Genomic DNA, 25,903 nt, shown 5'->3' on the forward strand with positions numbered 1-25,903 from the left:
CCTCCAAATATTAATTTAAAGTAGAATGTTATTGGGGTGCTTGGGTGGCTCAGTCGGTGAGGTGTGGGGACTCTTTGGTCTCAGGTCCTGGACAGCTGGGCTCTGTGCTCAGCACAGTCAGCTTGTCCCTCTACCTCTACCCCTCCCACCCAGCTTACACACACACATACTCTCTCTCTCTTTCTAAAATAAATAAATAACTCTTAAAAAAAATAAAGTGGAGGGGTGTCTGGATGACTCAGTGGTTGAGCATCCACCTTGGGCTCAGGTCATGATTCCAGGGTCCCAGCATCAAGCACCACGTTGGGCTCCCTGATGATCAGGGAGCCAGCTTCTCCCTTTCCCTCCCCACGGCTCATGGGTGCGTGATCTTTCTCTCAGATAAATAAATAAAATTATTTTTTAAAAAAGGATGTGTCGCCCATGAGGCTGGAATGAGGCTGAACATCATATTGGCTGAAACTGCATGGCAGGGTAATGGCTGCTTACTGGTTATTCCCCCACACACTAGAAACCCCAGCTAAGTCATCACCTTTAATTTTCATGTACTCCTCTGAAGTAGGTATTATCCTCATCTTAGAAACAGGCTTAGAAGCAGGAAGAAACTTGCCCAAGCTAATGGGATTGGGTAGGTGGGTCACGTTGGCCATGAAGCCACTGGGCACTCACTGCCCTGAGCCTCCTCTCCTTACCACTTCCTCCTGATCCCATGGGCCTCCCAGATGCCTACTTTGCCATTCCATTCACACTGGGACTGTGTGTGGGCCAGCTGGCTGGAACTGGTTTCCCCACCAAGGGCATGCATCCTCAACAGCCATGTGGGTGTCCTCATCTCCCTCGTCTCCACCCTTCACCCATTTATGTGTGTCCTTCCTATAGAACTGCCCTAACTTAAACTGATCATCACTGTCATGTATTTGGGAACTTTCTGCAGAGGGTGCAAAGCTGCTGACAGGGAGATATTGCTTTGAGTACCTCCATGGAGCATGAACATAAACCCTGTCTTTACAGTTAGTTGGTGGCCGTGTGTGGCTATTTGTGCTGGAAGATGCTATTTGGGACACAGCATCAGGGTGGACATGGCTGGATCATTTTTCCATGGTGTTGGTGGGTTTTCTCTGGTTCGTCTGCTTTAGAAATGAAGGCAGGACTTTCAAGACAGCTGACTGAGCCTAGGGCTATGTTTTGCTGCTTTAACGGAGTAGACCTAACTGGCTCCCCGGAGAACCAAACCCACACCCAGTGTTTGCTGAAACTGTTCTGAAGCTCCAGGCTGATGACTCTGCTGTTTGAGCAATAGAAAAATGTATATACAGAAAGTGTGTATTACAGACACTTGCAACACAAGTACTCTGACACAATCTAATTCCCACTGACTTAGCTCCTAGTGCCCTGAGAACTCCCACATCCCTACCCACCACAGTCAGCTGCCTACTTGCACTTGTATTGGCATATTTTCTCCCCTCCTATTATGATTGCAGGGCCAGGTGTTAGGAGGCCAAGCCCTATACTTGTGGGTGACACCTTGCTCCTTCCTGCCTCTGCAGGAACCTCTCTTCAGCCTCCCTTATCCTAAAACCAAACAGAACCAGACACACAATCTCTCGGTGACTACTCCACTGCTCTGCTCTCATTCTCAGAAAACCTCCTCACAAGAGAGTCCGTATTTGGTCTCCAGACTCTCTCCTCTTTCATTATCTCTTGGACCCTAATGTCAAGGATGGATTCCCAGTCTTCAGGTTTCCTGGCATGATGATGTTGGACATAGCAGACGACTCTCTCTATGTGCTGTTAGCTGACTTCAGGGACGCCGGTCTCTCCATTCTCCCGTCTCATAGGCCACTCTTCTCATCTCCTGTGATGGGTTTTCCTCATCTCCTCAAGCCAGCTGCCCAGCCCTGAATCCGGGGCACCACTGGCTGGTCCTTGGCTTCCCTCACCCCCACACCTACACTGAACTTCAGGTGTCTCATTCAGCGAGGTGGCTTTACAGGGCCACGACATGCTGGCCCCACACCACAGCCCAGACTTTTCCCTTGAACTCCAGACTCAGATCAGGTGTTCAACTACTCATCTGACATATTTCTACTTGGATGTTTAACAAGTGTATCAAATGCCATCATGTAAAATCTGAGCACCTGACTGTCTCCACTCCCTGAACCTGCCTCCTTGGCCATCTTGGTTAACGGCACCTCCCCCTCTCCATCTGCTCAGGCAAATCCTTTAGATTCTTTGCCTCCTTTACTCTCAAACCCCAAGTGCAATCCATCAGGAAATACTATTTGTTTCCATCATCAACACACACCCAGTAGTCAGCAACCTGTTATTATCCTCATCACCACTACCTGGTGCAAGCCATCTCTAATCTCTTGATGGATTTTGCAGTGGCTGCTAACTGGTTGTCTTGCTTCTGCCCTTGCCTGTCCACAGCATATGCCTGACATGCAGCTAGAGGGATCCTTTAAAATGTAAGAGGACTTGAATGAGTATGTCACAGGGGTGAAAGCTATGGCTTGGAGAATATAGTCAGTGGTATTGTGACAGCGCTGTGTGGCGACGGTGGGAGTTACACCCGTGGGGAGCACAGCATAACATATAGGGAAGTTCAATCACTATGTCATGCATCTGAAACTATGTAACACTGTGTGGCAGCTATACTTCAGTAAAAAGGGAAAAAAAGTAAGATAACATATGGTACCTCTCTACTCAAAACTCTCCAGTACTTTTCACCTCCCTCCAAGTAAAAGCCAAAAGCTTCTAACATCCTTACAAGGATTCTCATTCTGCTGCTTCTATAATGAGACTTTCCCTGCCTGTGAAGAGCCCGAGCTCATCCCTGCTGTGTCAGGCACATGGTGAGCCCTTGGGTGAGCCTTACGTGTTCCTTCCAGGCTCCCCATTTCTTTCCAGCTGGGGATACTGTCTGGCTTCTGAGGATAACAGTCCTGGGGAGACTCAGATGGTGATGACTCTATCATGAGGCCCATCCCCAAGCCCACAGAGCTGTCTGGGGACTCGGACATCAGAGCAACATCACCTCTGGTGTCACGTGGGCATGCCAGTATAGGGCTACTGCTTCCAGAAGCATAGTCCTTGGTGGAGGTGCGGTGTACAGCTGCTGCATTGTTGCCATGTTCTCAAAGACTTGGAGTAAACAAGGAAGACTGTCGTCCCCAAGAGAGGCAAAGCGTTACTTAACCAGGTAAGTCTCTTGTTACAGGGTTCTACTCAGCTTACGGAGCCATCCAGAGTAGCCATGGACACCCAGGGAAACAATGCCTCCAAAGTTGAGCAGAGACATTTGACCATTAGCAGGACCCCTGAGCTCTGGGAGTCCCCGGAAGGCTCTGCTTGCCTACTTATCTGCGTCCTTGCCTTCAATCTTATTGATAGTCAACCAGATGCTCAAACCATGAACTAGGTTTCTGGGAGTCATCCTCAAAACTTCCTGTCCTCTATTCCTGTTCTTCAACCATAAATTAACCCAATCCTGGCAACTTTACTTCTTAAATATCTCTTATTCCATCCATATCTCTTCTTCTAGCTCCTTAACCCCTACACTAAACCAAGCTACTATTACTTCCACCCAGACTACTTCTGGAAGGGATGTGTACCCTGACCCATTGCCAGCCCCCATGGTGTATATTCAGTACAGCTAGCTAGCATCCTTGTCTGAAAATGTAAATCCAATGTCACCCCTTTGCTTAAATTCATTCAATATTTTTTCATTCTTCTTAGGAACTCAAATTCTCCCACAAATCTCTATGTCATTCTCCCTCCCCACTTGAGTGTGGGTTGGACCTAGAGACTTGCTTCCAAAGAAGAGTGTGGAAAGGGGAAACAAAGCTGTGATGGAGAAGCCTGGCGGATACTACTTTTACCCAGGTGATCACAGTTAACAGACGTTGATAACATGTGTGTGATGAAAAGGCATTTAATCTCTGTGGTATTCTTCTGCAAACCCATAATGCCCAAATTGAGGGACATTCCACAAAATACCTGGCTAATACTCCTCAAAACCATCAAGGTCATCAAATAAATAAGGAAACTCTGAGAAACGAGCAGTCAAGATGAGACTGTGAAGACACAGCAACTAAAAACAACAGGACATCCAGGATGGGACCCTGGCACAGGACAAGTGTGTCAGTGGGAGAACTAGAAAAATCCCTGTAAAGTCTGAAGTTGAGTTAGCAGCAATGTACCAACGCTGGCTTCTTAGCTTGGACGTGTGCACCACAGTAACGCCAGGTGCCAATGCTGTGGGCTGGGGGAGGGGCATACAGAAAATGCATATTTCCTATGGAAACTTTATGTAAATTTAGGCTTTAAAAACGTTAATTAAGACACAAAGAGATGAATCAAATCCACCCCACGTTGTCTGGACCCAGCCCTTCGGCCTTATCTCCTGCCTTTCTGCTGATGAGCATTTCCAGCTATTTTTGATTCCTCCGGAACATCACACTGTTGTTCCCTTTAGGCCCTTTGCACATACAGCTGTTTTTTCATAGAAGACTCTCTCACCTCCCTTCTCAGTTCTCACCCACCCTGGCGCCTGGTTAGTGCTTACTCAACCGTGGGGTTTCAGCTGAGATGCCACTTCCTCGTGATGGGGGTGCTGAGGCGGAGGTGTAGTCATCAGACACCTCCAGGCCTGTGTAGACGGTAGGAATGCTCTGTGCAGGCTGACTGTATTGAGGGTTTGCATGATAGCTCTATTTCCTCCTGCAAGCTGGCACTTGCTTTATTTTTTATTTTATTTTTAAAGATTGTATTTATTTATTTATTCATGAGAGACACACACCCACAGAGGCAGAGACAGTGGCAGAGAGAGAAGCAGCCTCCTTGTGGGGACCCTGATGTGGGACTCGATCCCAGGACTCCAGGATCACAACCTGGGCTGAAGGTAGTCGCTCAACCGCTGAGCCACCCAGGCGTCCCTGGCACTTGGTTTATTAACACCAATCTGTGGTAGTGCTGCCTGAACTTTAATATGAATACAAATCCCTTGGGGGACCTATTAAGATAAAAATACAGATTCTGGGGAGGGCCTGAGACCCTGGCTACCTTACAAGGTGCCAGATGGTGCTGATGGGTCACGGACAAGGTCAAAGTCAAAGATATTGGTAAGTGGATCACATTTTGCCATGCTAATGAAAATTAAGGCTTGGGCGGAAACATGTAAGAAAGACACCCTGCATATAAATGAATTCAGTGCTTGTTTCACTTTTGAGGATGGAAACTCTGCTCATTTCTGCTGCTCCCTCTTCGAACCTGAGCGTCCCCACCCACATGCTTGATTTCCACACCATTTGTTGAACGGAAGGTGTGCTATCAGCACAGTGTCATGGACGGATGTGAGTCAGTGGGATTCCCTGGTGACATTATTACTTTTCTTTTTACATTTCTAGAATGGGTGCCTACCACTTAGAGCGGAGGGAGCCACCCTTTCCTGAGTGTTACCTCGCTTGTCAAATTATGCTTCCACCTGGTTCAGTACTCCAGCTACCGTTTGACCAGTGAAGAATGATGAAGTTTTGGAATATAAGTGAGGTTTGGAGCCAACAACCAAGAAAGAATCCTTGAGACCTCTTTGGTACAAAATGGTTGTTTTATTAAAACACGGGGGACAGGACCCATGGGCAGGAAGAGCAGCTGCCCTGGGCTTATGAGGGCTGGCTGATTCTATACCTGCAGAGTTGGGGGAGGTAAGGAAAAGGGAGATTTTGAAAGAATTTTCATATGCTAAGAAGGACATGTGAGATACAGGAGGCCTTGCCATTGTCAAGGTAAAGAGTGTTTTCCCCTAGACTAAGGTATTAAGACTTTTGGAAGTGTCCTGAGGAATGACACACATATCCCGTCCTGGGTGTGGGTTGTTTGCGGGTTATCAGCTGTGTTTTGTCCTCAGCTAGCCCTACTCCTCTGTTAAAGACTATGAGGGGTCTCCTGACCTGGACTTCATCCGCATCTTGGGATTTTATTAGCTTCAGCCAACTGCTCTCCCACTGAGTTTGCTCATGACCCAGCCTTTACTCGCTGACTTAACAGATATCCACCCAGCACCCACGCCATATGTGGTCCAGTGCTGAGCACGAGGATACAGGCATCTGTCCCACATGGTCCCAGGCTGAGAGCACACTGCTGGTCACAAGAGCAGGCGGTTGAGATTTGGTTTTGGAGATCCTGATTTCTTTCACGTACTAGCCTTCCACATTCGTGAACTTGGGCAATCTCCAGGCCTGTTTCCTGTTCTGTGAAGATAACACAATAATAATATCTATGTCACAATTTCTGTGTTGAGAACTTAGCATGGCATGTGGCAGAGCAAGCTCAAGCAATGCTAGCCCTTGTCAATGGCATTGCTCCAGCTCAGAGGGCAACGCTCCCCTCACACACGCCCATCCCATCCTAAGCAGTCCTATGTTAACAGAGCCCTGCAGTAAGGACCACGGGATAGTCTGTCAGGGAGACAGGTGGGAGGGTTTCCGTCAGCCATCCAAGAGCATACAACCAAGAAAACCCTTCCTGGACATTTCCCAAAATTCCTCTTCCTGGCTGTTGCTTCCAGGGACATTTCCCCCTTTTTCTTCCCTCAAACACAACGGAACTGAATGTGTTAGCTCCGCCACCGCCTTCCTATGTGACTCATCCGCCTCCATCCCCCCTCCTCCCCCTTTGGGAAGTAACTGAAACTCCTCTGACCATCTTAGGCACAAGAGGTTAGGGACCATCTTTCTATCATTTTGGCTTTTGGTCTATCACCCAAGTGCCTTATCAAAGGATTTTTTCAATCAATCAATCAATCAATCAATCAATCAAGTCAGTCATATAGATGGTGCCTTCCTAGGAAGCACATTAGGATGGCTCTGCAATCAGCCTGCCCAGGGGTCCGCGGAAGCATAGCACACTGGGCTAGGGAGTGGCAAGCAACCGGGCAGCCCAGGTAGTAGAGAGGAGCTGCGCCAATGACAGGTTTTCACTAGAGGAATTTTGGGGAGACAGTGATAGAGGGAGGATGCTGAGTCTGGCAGTGCTGGGACCAGGCTAGGCTGTAGGAGAGCTTGATCCCTGGGAGATGAGTTAGGGGCCTGATGTAACAGGTGGTCAGTCCATGTTTATTCATGTACACTTGGGTCAACTTAAACTCCTGTTTTCTCACAGGATCATCTCTCCCATTTCATGTTTCTACAGACTTTATTTACTTAACAGTTTTTTTACCTTTTCTTCTGAACTAATTTTAATCTTACAGAAAAAGTTGCAAAAATAGACTTTCCGTACATGCTTCATCTAACTTCCAATAACGTCAGCATCTCACATAATCATAGTGCAGATAGATATCTGAAGAAACTGAGGTCGATACTCCGCCGTGAACTAATGTCCAAGCCTTCCCTAAATCCACCAGTTTTCCCTCTAATGTCCTTCTTCTGAACATCAAGGATAGTGAAGTGTATTTAACTGTCCTGTTGTGTCTCCTTAGTCTCCAATTCCTGAGTTTCTTGGTCTCTCATTGTCTTTCATGACCTTGAGAATTCTGAAGAATGCTGGTCAGGTGTTTGTAGATGGTCTCTCAATTTGGGTTTGATGTATTGTTCATGATTGAGGTTTTCATGCTATCCTTGATTTATCTGGCAGGAAGGAATACCACACAAACGAATTTGTGTCCGTTTCCATGCATCATATTAGGGGGCATGTGTGTCTTATCACATGTGAAGACCTATTGTCTTGTGGGGAGACACTTTGAGACCATAAAAACATTCTTTTTGTTCCTTATTCTTTTGCCCGCTGATTTTAGCGTCCATCCACGGTCCTTGCCTGCACTGATCATAAGTGCAATGTTTGCTTAATGGTGATTCTCGATTTCCATCATTCCTTCCACATTTACTAACTAGAATTATAGGATAAGGAGTTATACCTACTTGTTTTTGTCATTTATTTATTATTACTCATTTATCAATCACTATGGACTTACTGATATTTATTTCATGGGTTATAGAGTAAAATTATTATTTTGTTGCTCAATTTGTCCCAGCTTCAGCCACTAGGAACTTGTCTGGGTCCTGGCGCCCCTTTTGCCATGTTCCCTCCCACTGTGATCACCTCCTTAACTTGTGGCACCACAGGATTTCCCAGGCCCATCTTGCTCCTGCCTCAACTCTGGAAACCTTTTTTTTTTTTTTTTTTTTTTCTGTGGGAGAATGACATTTGGAAACCAACATCTGGATGCCAGATATCACTGCTATGGAGGATCCTTGTTTCTAGATCCTCTGATGAACAGAACTAGGAAACCTAAGTGTATGTAATCTAACACACATACCTCTACTTATTTCTGTATCTATCCATTTGTATATGTATTTAAAATCACAAATTCATATCAATACTTCCAATTCCAAGCCAACACAGCGAGGTCATTCCCACCTGTACTCCTTCCTTATCTGTAACTAATCTTTCCTGACAAGGAGAGGCTGGGATTCTCAGTGTATTCACTTATGTGTTCAATTCTAGAACACAGATAAAAGTAGTTTCACAATTACTAATTTATAACCCTACTAAAAAATATCTTCACTAGAGCATCATATTAGTGTAATGTTACTTCAGCCTTTAATATTACAGTAGTACACAGTCAAAATGCTGGTTTCCAAAGTAACTTAAGTTTTTTTCTCCACCATTCATGGTGATTGTCAATCATGTAGTTGTGTCCCTGCTTGCTGTGTTCTGGCTTCCCTCCACACCCTGGCTATATGTACTTGTGCACCTGTGTATGCAGTTGTCTGCATGGTTCTGAGTGTTAGAACTACTCAGACAGGTGTCATCAAAGAAACATCATTTTCCTCTCATCATATGGCTACCCCCTTCCCACTCTCCTACCCTGTCCTCACAGATTCCCTACAGGACTCAAGGATCATTTCGTTTATTGCATTTTTTTAAAAAGAAATGAGCAGATACATGTATATTTTCTTTTTTACTGTTCTTTATTTTATAGAGATGTGGTGGACAATAAATTCACGTTTTCAAAATGTATCAATTTGTAGTTTTTAGTACATTTACAGTGTTTTGCAGCTATCACTTCTAACTTTAGAATGTTTTCATTACCCCAAAAAGAAACCCTGTACTCTATGCCCCTTCCTTCCATCCCCAGGCAACCACTCATCTACTTGCTGTCTCTATGAATTTGTCTGTTCTGGATATTTCAAATAATGGGATCTTACAATATGTGGCCTTCATGTCTGGCCTGTCACTGAGACCTATCTGTGCTGTATCGTCTCATATTCCCACAAGTATGAGAATTCATTTCTTCACACCCTCACCAACTCATCTTCTGTATTTTATTTTTTTAAAGATTTTATTTCTTAATTTGAGAGAGAGAGAGAGAGAGAATGAGCGGTGGGGAGGGACAGAGGGAGAGAGGGAGAAGCAGGATCTTTGCTGAGTAGGGAGCCTGATGTGAGCCTTGATCCCAGGATCCTGGGATCATGACCTGAGCTGAAGGCAGATGCTTTGACTGAGACCCCCAGATACCCCTGTATTTTAAAAAATATTTTATTTATTAATGAGAGGCACAGAGGGAGAGGCAGAGACATAAGCAGAGGGAGAAGCAGGCTCCCTGTGGGGAGCATCATTTGGGACTCCATCCTGGGACCCCAGTATCACACCCTGAGCCAAAGGCAGATGCTCAACTGCTGAGCCACCCAGGCGTCCCTGTATTTTTTATTATAGCCACGTTAGTGTGTGTGAAGTGGTATTCCTTCATGGTTTTGGTTTGCATTTCTCTAATGACTAATGATGCTGAAATCTCTTCATGTGGTTATTAGCCATTTGTGTATCTTATGTGAAGACATGTCTATATTTAAGTCTTCTGCCATTTAAAATTAGATTATCCTTTTTTATTTCTGAGTTGTTAGAGTTCTTTATATATCCTGGATTCAATTCCAGATAAATAAATATCTGATGAAGACATATGATTTGTTGATATTCCTCCCATTCTATAGCTTGTCTTTTCATTTTCTTGATGGTGCCCTTTAATGTACTAATGTTTTTAATTCTTTTATTTTTTTTAAGATTTTATTTATTCATGAGAGACAGGGAGAGAGAGAGAGGCAGAGACACAGGTGGAGGGAGAAGCATAATGTTTTAAATTTTGATAAAATCCAACTTACTTTTGTTACTTGTGTGTTTGGTGTACAGCTAAGAAATCATTGCCTGATCCAAGGTAATAAGGATTTATGCCTGCTTTCTTCTTAGAGTTTTGTTTCAGCACTTGTGTTTAGCCCTTTGATCTATTTTGAGTTACATTTTGAATATGGTGTTAGTTAAGGGTCCAACTTCCTTGTTTGCATATCCCAGGACTGTTTGTTAGAAAAGACTGTTCTTTCCCTATAGAATCATGTTGGCACTTTTTTTTCAGGAAAATCAATTGACCATGATTGTGAAGGCTCATTTCTGAGCTCTCAATTCTATGCCAAGTACCCATATTTTTATCCTTATGCCAGGACCACACTGTCTTATTGCAGCTCTGTAGTAACTTGTTAGGTTTGGTAGTGTGAGTTTTCCAACTTTGTTCTCTTTTATCAACTGTTTTGGTTATTCTGCATTCCTTGCATTTCCATGAGAATTTTAGGATCAGTTTATTGATTTTTGCAAAAAAGCCAAATTTGATAGGTATTATGTTGACTCTACAGAATCAGTTCAGGGAGTAGTGCTATCTTAACAATATCAAGTCCTCCAATCCATGAACATGGGACATCCTTTACCTTATACAGATCTTCTTTCTTTCAACAATGCCGTGTAGTTTTTGGAACTCTAACACTTGTTAAATTTATTAAGTACTTTTTTGGATGCTACTGCAAATGAAATTATTTTTTAAATTTGAGACTATTTACTTTATTATAAAAATCTGTGTTAGGGTTCTCTAGAGAAAGTGAATCAACAGGAGATCCATATGTATAGGCTTATTACATATACCTTATATATTATATGTACCTACTATCATATATACTCAATAACATACACATATCAGATATACATGTAAATCTCATTTATAATATATATTTTCTGGGATCCCTGGGTGGCGCAGCGGTTTAGCGCCTGCCTTTGGCCCAGGGCGCGATCCTGGAGACCCGGGATCGAATCCCACGTCGGGCTCCTGGTGCATGGAGCCTGCTTCTCGCTCTGCCTGTGTCTCTGCCTCTCTCTCTCTCTCCCTCTGTGTGACTATCATAAATATAAAAAAAAAATAATATATATTTCCTGATATATATCACAAATATATATACAAAATGAAATACCAGTCATGAACTGTGTGGGTCTGCTTACACAGGTCTATTTTTTTATTTTTTAAAGAAGACTTTTTTTTTTAAAAGATTTTATTTATTTATTCATGAGAGACACACAGAGAAAGAGGCAGAGACACAGGCAGAGGGAGAAGCAGGCTCCATGCAGGGAGCCTGACATGGGACTTGACCCTGGGTCTCCAGGATCAGGCCCTGGGCCAAAGGTGGCACTAAACCGCTGAGCCACCCAGGCTGCCCCAGATCTTTTTCTTTTCTTTTTTTTTTTTTTAATAAGGAGTCTGGTACTGTATTTGCTCTTATGAGTTTACTAACATCCTTTTTTTTTTCTCTAGCTTACTTTATTGGAAGAATATAGTCTATACTAACGCCTGGGTGGTTCAGTAGTTGAGCATCTGCCTTTGGCTCAGGTCGTGATCCCAGGGTCCTGGGACTGAGTTCTACATTGGGCTCCTGCAGGGATCCTGCCTCTCCCTCTGCCTATGTCTCTGCCTCTCTCTCTCTCATGAATAAAGTCTTAAAAAAAGTCTATAACACATATACAAAATAGATGTTCATCAACTGTGTGTGTTATCTGTAAAGCTTCTGTTAATGGTAGGCTATTAGTAGCCTATTAGTAGCCAACTGTGTGTGTTATCTGTAAAGCTTCTGTTAATGGTAGGCTATTAGTTAAATTTTTGGAGAGCTGTGTGTGGGTCAATGCCTCTACTCCCCATGTTGTCTGAGGGTCAGCTGTATATGTTGTATACACATATACATGTTGTATATGTGTATATGTTGCACAACAGAGTCAATAGGAGGTGTCTGTTGATAACAAGACTTATGTAAAGAGCTGGCTCATGTGATTATGGAGGTCAGCAAAATCTTCAGAGCCATGGTCCCAATTTGAATCCAAAGGCCAAGAACTGCTGTAGAACCAGAACCAGAAATATGTTCCATATGTAGAGTGCTGGGCTGGAAGAGGTATATTTGTATACTGGTCTTGTATCCTGCAACTTTGTTGAGTCCCAGCTTATTAATTCTGGAATTTTTATATTTTTAAAATTTTTTATGGATTTCCCCAGGATGTCCTACATGTAAGATCATGTCATCTGAAGAGATAGTTTTACTTCTTTCTTTCCAGTCTGGATGCCTGTAACCCCATAACCCAATTTTTAATAGTTTCTTTGTTTGTGGTTTATGTTGCAAGTATCTTGTCTCAGTTTGTCAGTTGTTGTTACTTATGCATATGGCTTTTTATACTATGCAAAAATTACAAAAAGCTTTCATGTAGTCCAATATATCAAGCTTTTTTCTTACCACCTTGCCTTATACTGCGGTTAAAGGGGAACTGCTGTCTCTCCCACTACTGCCTAGTCTCTGCTTTTACACTAGATCCTTAATCCATTTGGAGTTTTTTATTTATGGTGTTAGATATGGACATTTTATTTAAAAAAAAATGGCCTGTCCAGCTCTCCTTGGACCATTTATTAAAAGATGATGCTGGCCCCAGTGATTTGAAATATCATCTCTGTCGTATACTAAATTTCCATAAGGCTTCTACTCTATTTCTGTGCTTTCTGTGCTATTTAATGTTGTACTGTGTGTTCAAGTGGCAGTGCCATGGTGTTCTTTTTTTTTTTTTAAATTTATTATTTATGATAGTCACAGAGAGAGAGAGAGAGAGAGAGAGAGAGGCAGAGACACAGGCAGAGGGAGCAGCAGGCTCCATGCAGGGAACCCGATGTGGGATTCGATCCTGAGACTCCAGGATCACGCCCTGGGCCAAAGGCAGGCGCCAAATCGCTGCGCCACCCAGGGATCCCCATGGTGTTCTAATACTAGAGGCTTGATAGTTTGTTTCAAGGTTTGGAAGGGCCAGTTCCCGGGGTGGGGGTGGGGGGCTCTCATTTTCAGTGTTTCTCTATTCTTAAATGCTTGTTTTCCAATGGGAACTTCGGTAAAATTGACGTTAAACTTACGAAATTTTCTCCTTCTAATTGTTTTGCAGCTCATTACCTGTGAAATAATGAGCCCTCTCACCTTTCTGTCACTGATGTAAACTGAGTTTAAGAGCCTTTCTCCACATGGAGTTACTCCTTGGAACTATGGTTTTCCCTCCTCCTGGTCCAGGTAAGCTCCGGCAAGCACGGGAAGCCCGGAGCGTCCACCCCGGTGCCCCTGGAGGCAGAGCTTGCACAGGAGGCGCGCGTTGCCCGCACTGCACGGCGAGCACACTGTGGGCCCCGAACTGGTGGCCTGAGTCCCGGGTTCTCTGCAGGTGAACAGGAAAGCTCTGTCGGCCCCTTGGTAATACGCCAGCTCCGTCCTACCCACGGAAGAGAAGAGTGGGGGAAGCGTTATTGCCAAAACCCCACATCATTTCCCCTTTGGCCAGTAGGTCTGCGTCGGCCTGCGGTGGGCTCGCGCAGGCCCAGGCCCAGGCCCAGGCCCAGGCCCAGGCCACGGCCCTGGCCCCCCACTCCCCGAGGCCGGGCCGGCCACAGCCGCTCGGAGCGGGGCAGGCGTCACTAGGTCCCGGCCCGGAAGGGGAGGAAACGCCCCTTGGGCCGGCACCCAGGCTGGACCCTCCCTACCCCGCACCTGCCCCCGGGGCCTCCCCGCGGGACCCTTGCCCCCCCCCGGGCCCTCCCCCTGGAGCCCCGTCCCCCAGGGCCCGCCCCTACCTCGGGCCCTTCCCCCTCCCCCGTGGCCAGCTGCTCCGCCCCTGGGGCGCCGCCTCCCCACCCTCCCCCCACCCCCGTCTCCCTCCGACTCCCCCCCAGTCCCCGCCCCGACCGCGGACCCTCCCCGCGACGCCCGCAACGCGGTCCCGCAGGAGGCGTGCTGGGGGCGGGGCGGCCGCGAGCCGGAAGCGGGACGGACACGGGCACCCGAGGGATGGCGGCGGTGGCGGCAGTGAGCAGCGCCAAGCGGAGCCTGAGGGCAGAGCTGAAGCAGCGTCTGCGGGCGATGAGTGCCGAGGAGCGGCTGCGCCAGTCCCGCCTCTTGACCCAGAAGGTGCGACACCGAGGGGACCCCGCGCTCGGGGACGGCTGGCGACTCTAGGCTGGCAGACTGCGCAGGCGCAGCTCCCGGGCGCGTACGGCGTTCGCGGGCGCGCGCACGTCCTTCCGTGGGCAGCCCCGGGGGCGCGCACGTCCCTCCGTCGGGCCTCCCGGGGGCGCGCACGTCCCTCCGTCGGGGCTCCAGGGGGCGCGCACGTCCCTCCGTCGGGCCCCCCGGGGGCGCGCACGTCCCTCTGTCGGGGTCCCCGGGGGCGCGCACGTCCCTCAGACAGATTTGGCGGTTGCTCTGAAGTAGAGTCTGCAGGAGGAAATGGGCCTGAGAATAGAGAATCGCAGTGCCCTCAGGTGTACGATGAACACCAAAGCTCCAGAAACCACCAGTGGAAGATGTTCGAGATGCAGTTTGTAGTTGAAGACGGGATTTGTCCGGTGGAGGCGGGATGGCCTGGGTGAGCCCCTGCAGCGTGTCCTGGCGAGAGGTGGAAGGACAGCGGTGAGCAGGGCCTGTGGAGCCACACAGATCTGCATTTTAGCGGGGTGTGGTGGTGGCCCGGGCTCCTAATCTTTCCCAGTGTCTGATTCCTTATCCATTAAAAGGATCACGTCATCCTTGTAGGCCTACTGTGAGGGTTTAAACAGGTGTGTAGATGGATGCATTCAGTGCTTCACATTGGTTTTTTTTTTTTTTACAGATTAAAAAAATATTTATTTACTCGTGAGAGAGAAAGAGAGAGGCTCCCTGCAGGGAGCCCGATTCGGGACTCAGGACCCCGGGGGGATCATAACCTGAGTCAAAGGTAGATGCTCAACCACTGAGCCACCCAGGTGCCCCTACAGATTTTTTTAAAAGTAATCTCTACACACAAGGTGCGGCTTGTTCACAACCCCGAGATCAAGAGTTGCATGCTTCACTGACTGAGCCAGTCAGGTGCCCCTACATGTGTTTTTGATGTATCTTTTAGGAAAAGCATTTTGGAAAGTAGGAGTCGGTGCGGCGAAAATCAGCAAGACCTGCCAACTGGTTGGATAAAGCTCAGAGAACAGGGGAAAGGAGGGGAGTCCTGTGTGATTTCAGAATTCAGAGCTGGTGATTTAATGTCAATAGGCAGGAGGCCCATAGAAGTCGGAGCAGATTTTGGAATTGCCCAGGGAAAACCAAGATGAAGTCAGTTTGTCCACCTATAGAAGATCAGATTTCATAAATTCCAGGTCGGAATTATAGACAGAACCAGTGACAGAACACGATGGCAACTCAGAGCTGGCGGCAGATGAGAGAGAAAAGTTGAAAAACAGACCCATGACCCTCAGTAATAAGTACAATTTACCTCCTGCAAATACATCGAAGAAATGTTTCACAACCCGGTGTTTCACAATTCATACTTTATACAGTGAACTTTGAACGTGATTTAATCTGTTCTTAATTCGAATTCTGCATTTCTCACCTACCTCTATTTTTTTCAAGGAGTTTCTGATTGCCTTTATTTTTCCTTTTTGGCAGAACAAGACTTTATCTTCTCAGTAGATTCTTCTTCATTTTGTCTATTAAAATAAACCCGTTTTCTTCTTGAGAGCACTCTAGCCCCTTTTCCCTCTGCCCCAGCCCGGGGCACAACCACTGCCTGGGTTCCCTCCCACCCTGCTTCTAAGCTGGGGCTGCTGCTCAAACCCAGTGTCTTCTAGGTTAGATTTCTTTCTTTCCATCTTAAATCTTTTTTTTTTTTTTTTTTTTTATTTACTTATGATAGTCACAGAGAGAGAGAGGCAGAGACACAGGCAGAGGGAGAAGCAGGCTCCATGCACCGAGAGCCCAATGTGGGATTCGATCCCGGGTCTCCAGGATCGGGCCCTGGGCCAAAGGCAGGCGCCAAACCGCTGCGCCACCCAGGGATCCCTCTTTCCATCTTATTAGAGTATTTTCTCAAGTAATTATTTTTGTGGGTTTTTTTAATTTTTTTTTTTTTTTTTTTAGAAATGTCTATAGGGGAAAACTTTTTAAGACTATATACCTTAGAAAATATCTGTATTCTCATATTTGATTGATAGTTTGAATTTTAAGTTTCAAAATATTTTTCCTTGTTCTGCTCAGCACCCATAACCTCCCTTCAGCTTGAAGAGTGTTATTTTTATTTGTTTTATCTTTGGTTATTTCTTTTTTCTTTGTCCCTTTCTGCATTTCCTGGAAGTCAACTAGGGAAAATCCTGTATTGCCTTTCTGTATTTCATAAGATTTTTTTTTTTTTTTACTTTCTCCATTTCTTTGTTTATTTCTCCTATTTTAAGACTTTCTCCTGAATTTTTAAATTTTGGTATTCTTAATTTTAATTTTCAAGTGTTACTTCTTAGTTCTCTGATTGCTTTCTTTCCATAGCAGTCTGTTGTTATTTTATTTGATGCAACTATCTTCTTGAACTTGTCTGAGAAAAGTAATGAGAATTTCAGAATTCCCTGTTCTTTGAATTATCTCCATTTCCTCCTGGATCATCCCTCTCACCCCTTTAGTCCTTCTCTTTTATGTTTTGGCTTTCTGAAATGTTTGCTGAAACTTTATTGTGGGGACTGTTTGTGAATGTAGGTGTGACAACTCCTGGGGATCTCCTTGCCCTTTGCAGGCACATTGGGAGGAATGGGCTACAGCCACGTCTGCTGAGGGCTGCCTGTGCTGCAGTTTGTCTGGAAGTACAGCCCTGTCTTCTCTCCGTCTCGCAGAAATTCTTCAAGTTTCTCGTTCCCTGCACTCTAATGGTTTTCCTTTTTTGTGCTTCATTACTGTCCCATAAATGAGATTTTAGGAAGCCAGAAAGATAAATGTGTGCGCACAGCCTTACGCTGAATTTTAGCCGATGTCTGTTGCTGTTTGTTCAGCTCTGGTTGTTTTATATTCTCTTTAAAGAGAACATGGCAGACACTTTACTTTCTCAGCAGATACTTGGGTGCCAGAAGCTCCTGGTCTGCCCAGGGTTTGAGTGTCGCATTTTTCTTTGTTTTGCATTATGTCAGACCTCCTACCAGTGTTCTGAGTTCCCAGGGAGATGGAGTTAACCTCCTTGGCACCTGTCCTGCATCCTCTATCCACCGAATTTCTATGCGCTCCTTCCTGTGAGGGATACCTTGACTTTCTGTACCTGTTTCTTTCTGCTAGTCCTGGTTATGAGCCAGTGTTGCAGCATCTTTGTCTTTTTAGCTCAGAAGAACAGAAAAGGAAGGGGAGACGACAGATGAGGGCGGCTGGGATGGGCTGCAGCTGGGGGGCAGGCCTGGGGTTCTCATGGGTTTTCCCACCTGCTGGAGCAGGTATGTGAGACCAAGATGGCAGGGGGTCAGGGAGGTAGATGCCGGGTTTGGAACCAAGCCCTGGCTTCAGGATGCATCCCTGCCTGGCCCCCTGGCACTCTGCTGTCTGTTGTTTTGTGTTTGAAGCATCTAAGAAGCCCCAGGAGGCTGAGAGACCAGGGAGAAAGTGTGACAACAGTGAAGGGGGGGAGCCACTGGTGTTTAAGAGCATAACCTGGGGGCAGCCACGTGACTGCCGTCATTTCCCATGCAGGTGATTGCCCATAGTCAGTATCAAAAGTCCAAGAGGATCTCCATCTTTCTGAGCATGCACGACGAGATCGAGACAGAAGAGATCATAAGGGACATCTTCCAGCAAGGCAAGACCTGCTTTATCCCACGCTACCAGTTCAGGAGCAATCACATGGACATGGTGAAGCTGGCGTCACCCGAGGAAATCTCCTCACTTCCCAAAACGTCCTGGAACATCCACCAGCCTGGAGAGGATGAGATTCGGGAGGAAGCTTTGTCCACAGGTGAGCGCTGATGGTGTTAGAACAGATCCCCTTGGGTGCCATCAGACAATGACCCGATGGTAACAGGTTGTCAGGCCCCTGACCCACCGGTTACGTTCAGATTGTGGAGGTCACTTTCTTAAGGGGATGAACTGTATGGGGCTTCCATTCCAAGTACCCCTATTACCCTGCTTAGGATGAGCAGCCCTTGGTAAGCTGTGAGAGTGAGGTATTGAGATGTGGTCATCTTTGTGCAAACTCAGGCCCTTACCTGTCGGTCTAATTAGACATTTTCCCTGAGTAATTTTATCATTTCCCTTGATTTCCCTTGTGCTCTGTATATTAATGAGTACGTTATTATTGCTATTAAGCTTTCCTGCCTCCAGATCAGCTGATGGCTTCTGGACATCTCCTGGATGTCCTGTGGGCATCACCTGCTCCAGGCTGAATTCTGTTGCCCTCAGTCCCTCCTGCTGTGGGTCCCTCCTGGCATGTGGGACCGGCAGCCATGCAGCAGACAGTGCCAGGAATGTCAGGGTCCTCCTCGACTCCCTGCCCCCTCTCTCTCACACCCCTTGTGTGGCCCATTGCCAAGTCCTTCTGATTTTACAGCTGAATGGGTACTGAGTGTGTCCACTGCAGGGACTGTAGCCTGAGCCACCAGGGTGGTCCTGATGGCCTCCTCGCTGCTCCTCACTGCTCTTCTTCACTACATCTTGCATCCTCTCCTGCTTGTCGGTCCATTCTCCACGCAGTACATGAAATGAGATTTCCAAAACACCCATCTGATGGTTTCTTTCCCGTTTCAAGTGTCTCTGGGGCCTCCTGTTGCCCTGCGGGGGTGGGGAGATGTGAACACTCCTTACAAGGCTTTTCCTGACTTGGTTCTGCGTGTCTGTTTTCAGGTATTTCCACTCCCCCACTGTGTAACCTGAGTTCCAGCTGCTCTGAGTGTGTTTCCCAGCTCTGCTTTGCTTCCTTTACCACTGGACCTTTGCACACACTCTTCCCTGGACAGCAGCCACTGGGGAGTTTAATTGTTAATGAGCAGTCAAATTGCTGAAAGCAAAACAAGCCAGGAGCACTATTTTGTCAAATGATGACTCAGACCTGCCTTAAAGATGTATGTTTGACTAAGACTTAAGTAGTGGCAAGGAACCGCAGAGCAGCTTTGTGCGGTCATCTCTCAGTTTCTGCTTCCTTCCAAGCTAACTCTGTAGCCTACAAAATTGACATAATGGGGCAGGAGAGGATAAGGTCATGGGGCTCATAGTGAGGGGGGGTTGTCATCTGCTTTGTGACCTTTGTTTCCCCTCTATGATCCAGTCCTGCACTCTGCTAGAAGTTAGGCAAAGGTATACACAGATCTACCTCCCTCCTGTCCCACATTTGGTAGACTGGAGGAACGCCAGTATTGGACTGGAGGAACGTCCAATATTGTTGGACCATGGCATGTCTTCAGGGGCAGAGATTGCAAGCGTTTGAAGACAGTGAGACAGGAAGGGGTGTGACACATTTTGGGGAGTCACCCAGGCTTGTTAATTGAGACTGAGGCCTTGTTCAGACTTAATGTAGCTGCTTCTCCAGACTTGCAGGCCTAGGGCTGGGACCCAGGACCATCCAGTTCTGTCTGAGCCTGAGAGCTGCTCCTCCAATGCTTGCATCACCTTGGAATGTCCTGCGGAAATTCCTGTCACCAGTTCTTCAGGGACACAGCCTGTGGTCTTTGTACCAGCTCGGCCCACTGTGGAGTGTATTCCTTAGGTTCAGCTAAAGCGTGTCCATTTATGCCTTTGTTCTACTTGTATTTGAGGACAGCAGTGGGAAGAGTGAGGAAGAGACACGATCTTTCCCCTTAATCTAGTTGTGCTTCCTAGTTACGATAAGCTCTGTCCAAGTAAATGAGGATGGTTTTATCACAGGATTTGTCTCTAGAAGCTATTTGGTAAATAGTAACTATTCTTTTTTTGTGTGTGGTGGGGAGAGAGCGCACAAGCAGAGGGGAGGGACAGAGGGAGAGGGAGAGGGAGAAGCAGGCTCCCTGCTGAGCAGGGAAACCTACATGAGGCTTGATCCCACCACCCTGAGATCATGACCTGAGCCAAAAACCAGGAGTCAGACACTCAACCACCAGAGCCCCCCAGGCTCCCCTTTTCTGAAATTCCACAAAATATAGGAAACTATTTGCTCGTATCACTGTGTCAGGGCTGTTTTGTTTCTTCCTGGAGGCTCTCTGGGAACTCATACCTTTGTGTGGGCACCTGAGACATAACTTGAATGAATGATCCTAATGAAGGCTGTCTCGTCCTCAGCCAGAACATTTTAAAGTAATTGAATGGGATGTTGTCCATAACAAGTGTCACGTCCTTCTCGGTTGCTTGTGATCGCTGCTTCTGGGAGGGTGACGGTTGGTTCACTCAAAGTAATTCCCATTAAATTGACCTCATTTGTTTCTTTAATAGGATTGCATGGCCTCAGAAAGAAAATAATGAGGGTGGGTGTGAAATTCATCAAGGTATTTGACAGAGTCATGATATCCTTGAGGATAAGCTGAATACATTGAGATTGGATCATAAGACTTCATCCAGAAAATATTTATGGAGCACCCCGTCGGCGTGGGGTGTGATGGGGGCAGGGCGGGGAGCAGGCCTGGTCCCCGTCGCCGCGAAGCTGATGACCTGTGGTCCCTGCCGACATGGATTTGTGCTGGCCAGTCACAGGGCTCTCTGCTCTGTGCTGTCCCGTTCAGTGCTTTGCTGCCATTTCAATGTCCCACTGACCCCATATTTCAGCATGTCTGGCTTCACCCTTCTCATTCTCTGTGTCTTTCCCCTTCCTATGGGTAGACAGTTTGCAAGACTGTGATTATCATATAATTTCACATATCACATATTACATATCATGTGTTTCCACCACCCATCCAGTTTTCAGATATCGCCAGATTTTTCCTTATAACGTTTTTATCACCTGCCTCTAATCCCAGTTATGGGGAATCTTTTGTCTACAGTTTTGATTCTTCAGATTAGTTCCATTGGAATAATCTCCAGATCGGTTTCTTGGACATAATAACTTTCCTGAAATTCGTTTTGTGGCAGGTCCGCCACCCTGTTTGGGCCTCTTCCTGGGCAGACCCCAGCTCCCACTAGGTGATTTTTGCCAGCAGGAGGGACACTGAATACAGTTTACGTATGGAGGTCACTCTCTAATCCTCCTGTCCTTCCCTGTAGACTCTCACTTCTCTCTGGTGCTGTCCTTCTTCTTCAGCCATAGTGATCAGCTGGACTACTGTGTCTGGAGCCCAGAATACAGATGGGAATCACATAGGCCTGGGCCTGAGTTCTAATTTTGCTCCTTTCTACCGGTATGGCTGGAAAGGTCGCATGTAGCCTTGGAACCTCAGACGTCTTGAGACCCTGGAGATGGATGTCACGGCTACCTTGTAGTGCGATGGGGAAGCTGACACGGGACCATGGTGGTGGCCTGCTCCGTGTGGGCACCTGTCTGGCTACTTTGGCTGTATTGTGTACTGCTGTTGACCTGTCTCCCGAGAGTGTGCTGTGTGCCCCACGGTGACCCTGTGCCCACTGTCTCTCCGGGCTGGGGTGTCTCATGTGTCTGTTCATGGAAGTGTCTGTTAGTCCATTGCTTGAGAGTGTTGCCTTTGACTCAGGCCGACCTGAGTTTGAATCTAGGCTTTACTGTTTGGACAAGTTATGTAACATCTTAAAGTACGAATTTCTTTCATGTGAAAATTGCAGATAATGGCAGTGCCTGTGTTGAGAGGATGGAGTGGAATGTGTGTGAAGTGCCTGGCGTGCTCCCTTGTGTAGTTGGGGCTCAATGTGTGGCAGTTGGCCATTTGTGAGCTCAGCTGCCTTTTCTTTTTCTTTTTCTTTTTTTTTTTTCAGCTGCCTTTTCTAAACCTTCCTTGGCTGCACCCAAAACCTCACTCCTCTCCTGCTCTAATGCCCACTCACCTGGCATCTAACATATACCTTGTATTATTTCTCCTTGGGGATACATTTTTTTTTATTGCTGTTAGACTTTTTTGTAAAGATTTATTTATTTATTTGAGAGAGAGAGTGTGCATACGTGTACGCATGCAAACGGGGAGGGGCAGAGGGAGAAGGAGAAGCAGACTTCCTGCTGAGCATGGAGCCCAACATGGGTCTCGATCCCACAACCTCAAGATCAAGACCTGAGCCAAAATCAAGAGTCAGATGCTTAAAGTGACCAAGCCACCTAGGTGCCTCTTATTGCTGATAGATCCTATGACATTGTGACTTATAATAAGAAATATACCTATTTGGTCTTTGGCTCTGGTTTCTGGCACGGAGGCTTCTAAAACCCCTGTAATTTCCTTAGTGATAAGAGTGATAAACATATCTCGATTTTAATAAAAATATCTTTCAATGCCACCCGGGTTTGTGTCAATGAGATGACAGTCGGAAGGCACCGAAGGGTGGGGGCTGTTAGTGGGGGGAGCGAGTTGTGTCAACAAGGTTTGGGATTCCCAGTTTAGGGATGCCAGTGGTCAGTGATGTAATCCATTCTGTCTATGCAGTGAAGCCTCCAGCATGATCTGATAAGGACCGGTTAGCTCCCTGCTTGGGGAACACCTGGCACTGGTCACAGAAGCTCCGCCCCCTCCCCACACCTGCCCTCTGTGCCCCTTCCATCTGGATATTCCCGAGTGACCACTTTCATGATCATCCAGTACTCTAGTGAGGGAAATGTCTCTCTAAGGTTGGTGAGCAACTCACAGGCCCAGGGAGGGGCCATGGGTCAGAGGCACAGATGACCACTAGGACTTGTGATTGGTGTCTGAGAGGGGACAGTCTTGGGGGACCGAGTCCTTCCCCTGTGGAATCTGATGCTGTCTCCAGGTGGGCAGTGTCAGAATTGATTTAACTGTAGGATGTTGGCCGGTGTCAGTGAGTTGCTTGGTGGAAAGAATACACGCCAGAGACTGGGATTCTGGAAGACCAGCCCTCCTGATTCCCCGTGCTCCGAAGGCATCATGTGGTGCTCATTGTAGACTTGAGTTGAAGTTTGTAGAGGTGGGGCCAGCACTGAGATTATCATGAATCTCGAGAACACTTATGTAAATTAACAGATGAGCAGTGTTTTATATCCCTTCAAGGAAAGTGAGGTTTTAAAAATAATTAGAAGACATACACAGGGGCACTTAGACAAGTTGTCAGAAATAGCTGTTGTATAAGACACTAGGAGTTGTTATTTTGTGTTTGTGAGTAAGGGGTTCACATCAGTCTTGGGCTGCAGGGACCTTGGAACTGGTCTTGTCCTGGTGCTGGTTTGGGGATGCTGCAGAGCTAAGGTCGACGTGGAGTGTGACAGCCACCTGTCTGCTCTTGGTGCTGCACCTGGTCAGGCGCTGAGTCTGCGCGCTGACCTCGGGTCTGTGGGTCTCGGCTTATGTAAAAGATGGTGGTACCTGGCAGGTGTACCAGGGAGTCTGCACGCACCAGGCTCTCAGTGTTCTCTGCGTCGGCGAGGGGGAGAGAGGAGCCGTGGATGGACTGTTGCTGGGCCAGGTGAGTGGGGTGTGTGGCTTGTGCTCTGGAAACCCGTGTCCACGTTATAATTCAGAACTGGATTGTGTCTCTCAGATCACAGGGCCAAGTGAACCCTGGAATGGCATCTGGGATTATCCAGCAGCACTGTGAGGACTCCCAACACGAGTCTCTGGAGGCAACTGGCACAATGTGAATTTTTTTGTGTGTTTAATTTTCCTAAGCCAAGAAATAAGTAGTTCTAACATCTTTCGTGGTTTGATGTTTTGGTGGGATGTATGGCAACAGCTCATGCTCTTACTAGAAGTGGTGTTTCTAGACCTTTAATGTGTCTCTTCTTTTTCACGGAAATCCCCTTCACTCATTTTACATGGACTTTCACAATAAGTTGTCAGGACTAAACATCAAGCAGCTGTAGTTGGGAGGGCATCCCCTGTGGTGGTGTGGGGGTTTGGGGTGACCTGTGTGTGGGCAGCTAAGAGCTGCCCCCAGAGGTCGGCTCCGCAGGATAGGGAGGAAGCCCCACAGTCTTCATGCATCTTCATGGTGTTCACATAGGTGGCCGGGACTGCCTGAGGGCACATGGGCAGTTGATGAGGTTGGTCATCTGTTCTCCTGCTTCTCCTCCAGTTCCTGTGGGAGGGCCAGTTCTCTTCCCAGTGCCTCACTCTTGAAGATGCTGGACCAACAGGCGAGCTTTCTTTGCTTTGGCTACATTCTGCATGAGCGACCTTCATGGAGTGGGCACCCTGGGGACTGGGTTCCTGGGCACACTGTCCTGCTTTCCCAGGGAGGAACCTGTGCTCAGTCACTGTATCTGAAAGCACACTGGTCTTCAAGTTCAGATGCCTTTTTTTTTTTTCTGAAAGATTTTGTTTACTCATGAGAGAGACAGGCAGAGGGAGAAGCAGGCTCCCTGTGGGAAGCCCAATGTGGGACTTGATCCCAGGACCCCAGGATCACACCCTGAGTCAAAGGCAGACGCTCGGATCCCTGGGTGGCGCAGCGGTTTAGCGCCTGCCTTTGGCCCAGGGCGCGATCCTGGAGACCCGGGATTGAATCCCACGTCGGGCTCCCGGTGCATGGAGCCTGCTTCTCCCTCTGTTTGTGTCTCTGCCTCTCTCTCTCTCTCTCTGTATGACTATCATAAATAAATAAAAATTAAAAAAAGAAAAGGCAGACGCTCAACCACTGAGCCACCCAAGTGCCCCAGACACTTTTTTCCAGTCACTGTATTTTCAGGTAAACACACAGGAAGAACCTCCAGGGCATTTGTTTGAGTGACAGGTGTGTTCTCTGTAGGCTTCTGGGTTCTGTCCCAGGACTGTCTGCTTTATCTTTTGCAGGACAACTTCACAGCATCAGTTCACAGAGTAGTGCTGTTCCCTTGTTAACTCCCAGCCCGTTCAGATTAAAAGATCATTTTATAGAGGTCATGGCCTGTTCTTGCCTTGACACATGATTGGGTTTAGCACTCTACGCTCTTGTGATGATGCATCTGGCATCCTGGCCCCCGCCTCGGCGTCACTTCCACGACTGGCCCACTTGCAGCTCCTCATCCCATATCTTCAGGGGCTCAAACTCTTTCTCTTATTCAGTTTTTATTTTCTGGCCTTTAATCAAAACATTAGAGTGTTTATCAGGCTTATGGCTGTTTCTGTAGACGTTCAGCTCAGAGTAGATGCAGACTTTTTCATAGGGATTTGAATTAGGAAAAAGGAAATTGTTTTTAGTTTAGCCTTGCGATCCTTCAAGGGAAGCCTGCGTGCAAACAGGTGCCACTGTGGGTTCATGTGCATGCAGACAGCACCTTATCTTGCCCAGGTGCTTTCCTCGTCTGTCCGTCTGCCGCCCCCAGGGGTTAATGGACAGTTGCAGGCACACACCCAGGTACTCCGTCACCTCCCTCTGGGTCACCTGTCCTGCGGGCAGGAGCCAACACTGTCTGTTTCTGTGAGTGCCGTCTGCAGCGAATGCAGCCTGTCTATATTCTTCATAAGAATGTCTCAGAAGGTAATAACATTATGTTCCTTCATGATACGTTATGATGTGTTCTTTCTTGAAAAAGGGCTTAGAGAATTTCTCCCTTGAGATACAAGAGTAAGAGGTACATGAAATGAAATCTCCCCTTTGCCTGTCATGACCATATGTGCCAGGCTGCCCTTCTGCGGACACAGGGACCCAAGCTCTCATCTCGACTGTATTCCTCTTGTGCCTGAAACAGAAGTCCACCTTCTGTAGTGGGATAGTAGAAAGAGGACAGAGGTGTGTGTGTCACTGTGCTTCCTCAT

At 47.0% G+C, this 25,903-nt stretch overlaps 1 protein-coding gene across 4 annotated transcripts in view; it reads left to right on the forward strand.

Moving 5' to 3' along the window:
- The first annotated feature begins 14,035 nt into the window (after window positions 1-14,035).
- The window catches only part of MTHFS (methenyltetrahydrofolate synthetase), a 31,259-nt gene continuing 19,391 nt past the window's right edge, over window positions 14,036-25,903 (forward strand). The window contains exons 1-2 of one of the 4 annotated variants that reach the window (XM_041753248.1): window positions 14,036-14,285; window positions 17,838-18,099. In XM_041753248.1, coding sequence (XP_041609182.1) covers window positions 14,166-14,285; window positions 17,838-18,099 — 382 coding nt within the window. In that variant the 5' untranslated portion in view covers window positions 14,036-14,165. Of the gene's footprint in view, window positions 14,286-14,513; window positions 14,787-15,028; window positions 15,091-17,837; window positions 18,100-25,903 lie in introns of those variants that run through there. The other 3 variants (XM_041753250.1, XM_041753249.1, XM_041753251.1) reach the window with 3 other exon arrangements.

This window comes from Vulpes lagopus, chromosome 4 (genome assembly GCF_018345385.1).
Source record: "Vulpes lagopus strain Blue_001 chromosome 4, ASM1834538v1, whole genome shotgun sequence".
In the NCBI taxonomy this organism is placed as follows: Eukaryota; Metazoa; Chordata; class Mammalia; order Carnivora; family Canidae; genus Vulpes; species Vulpes lagopus.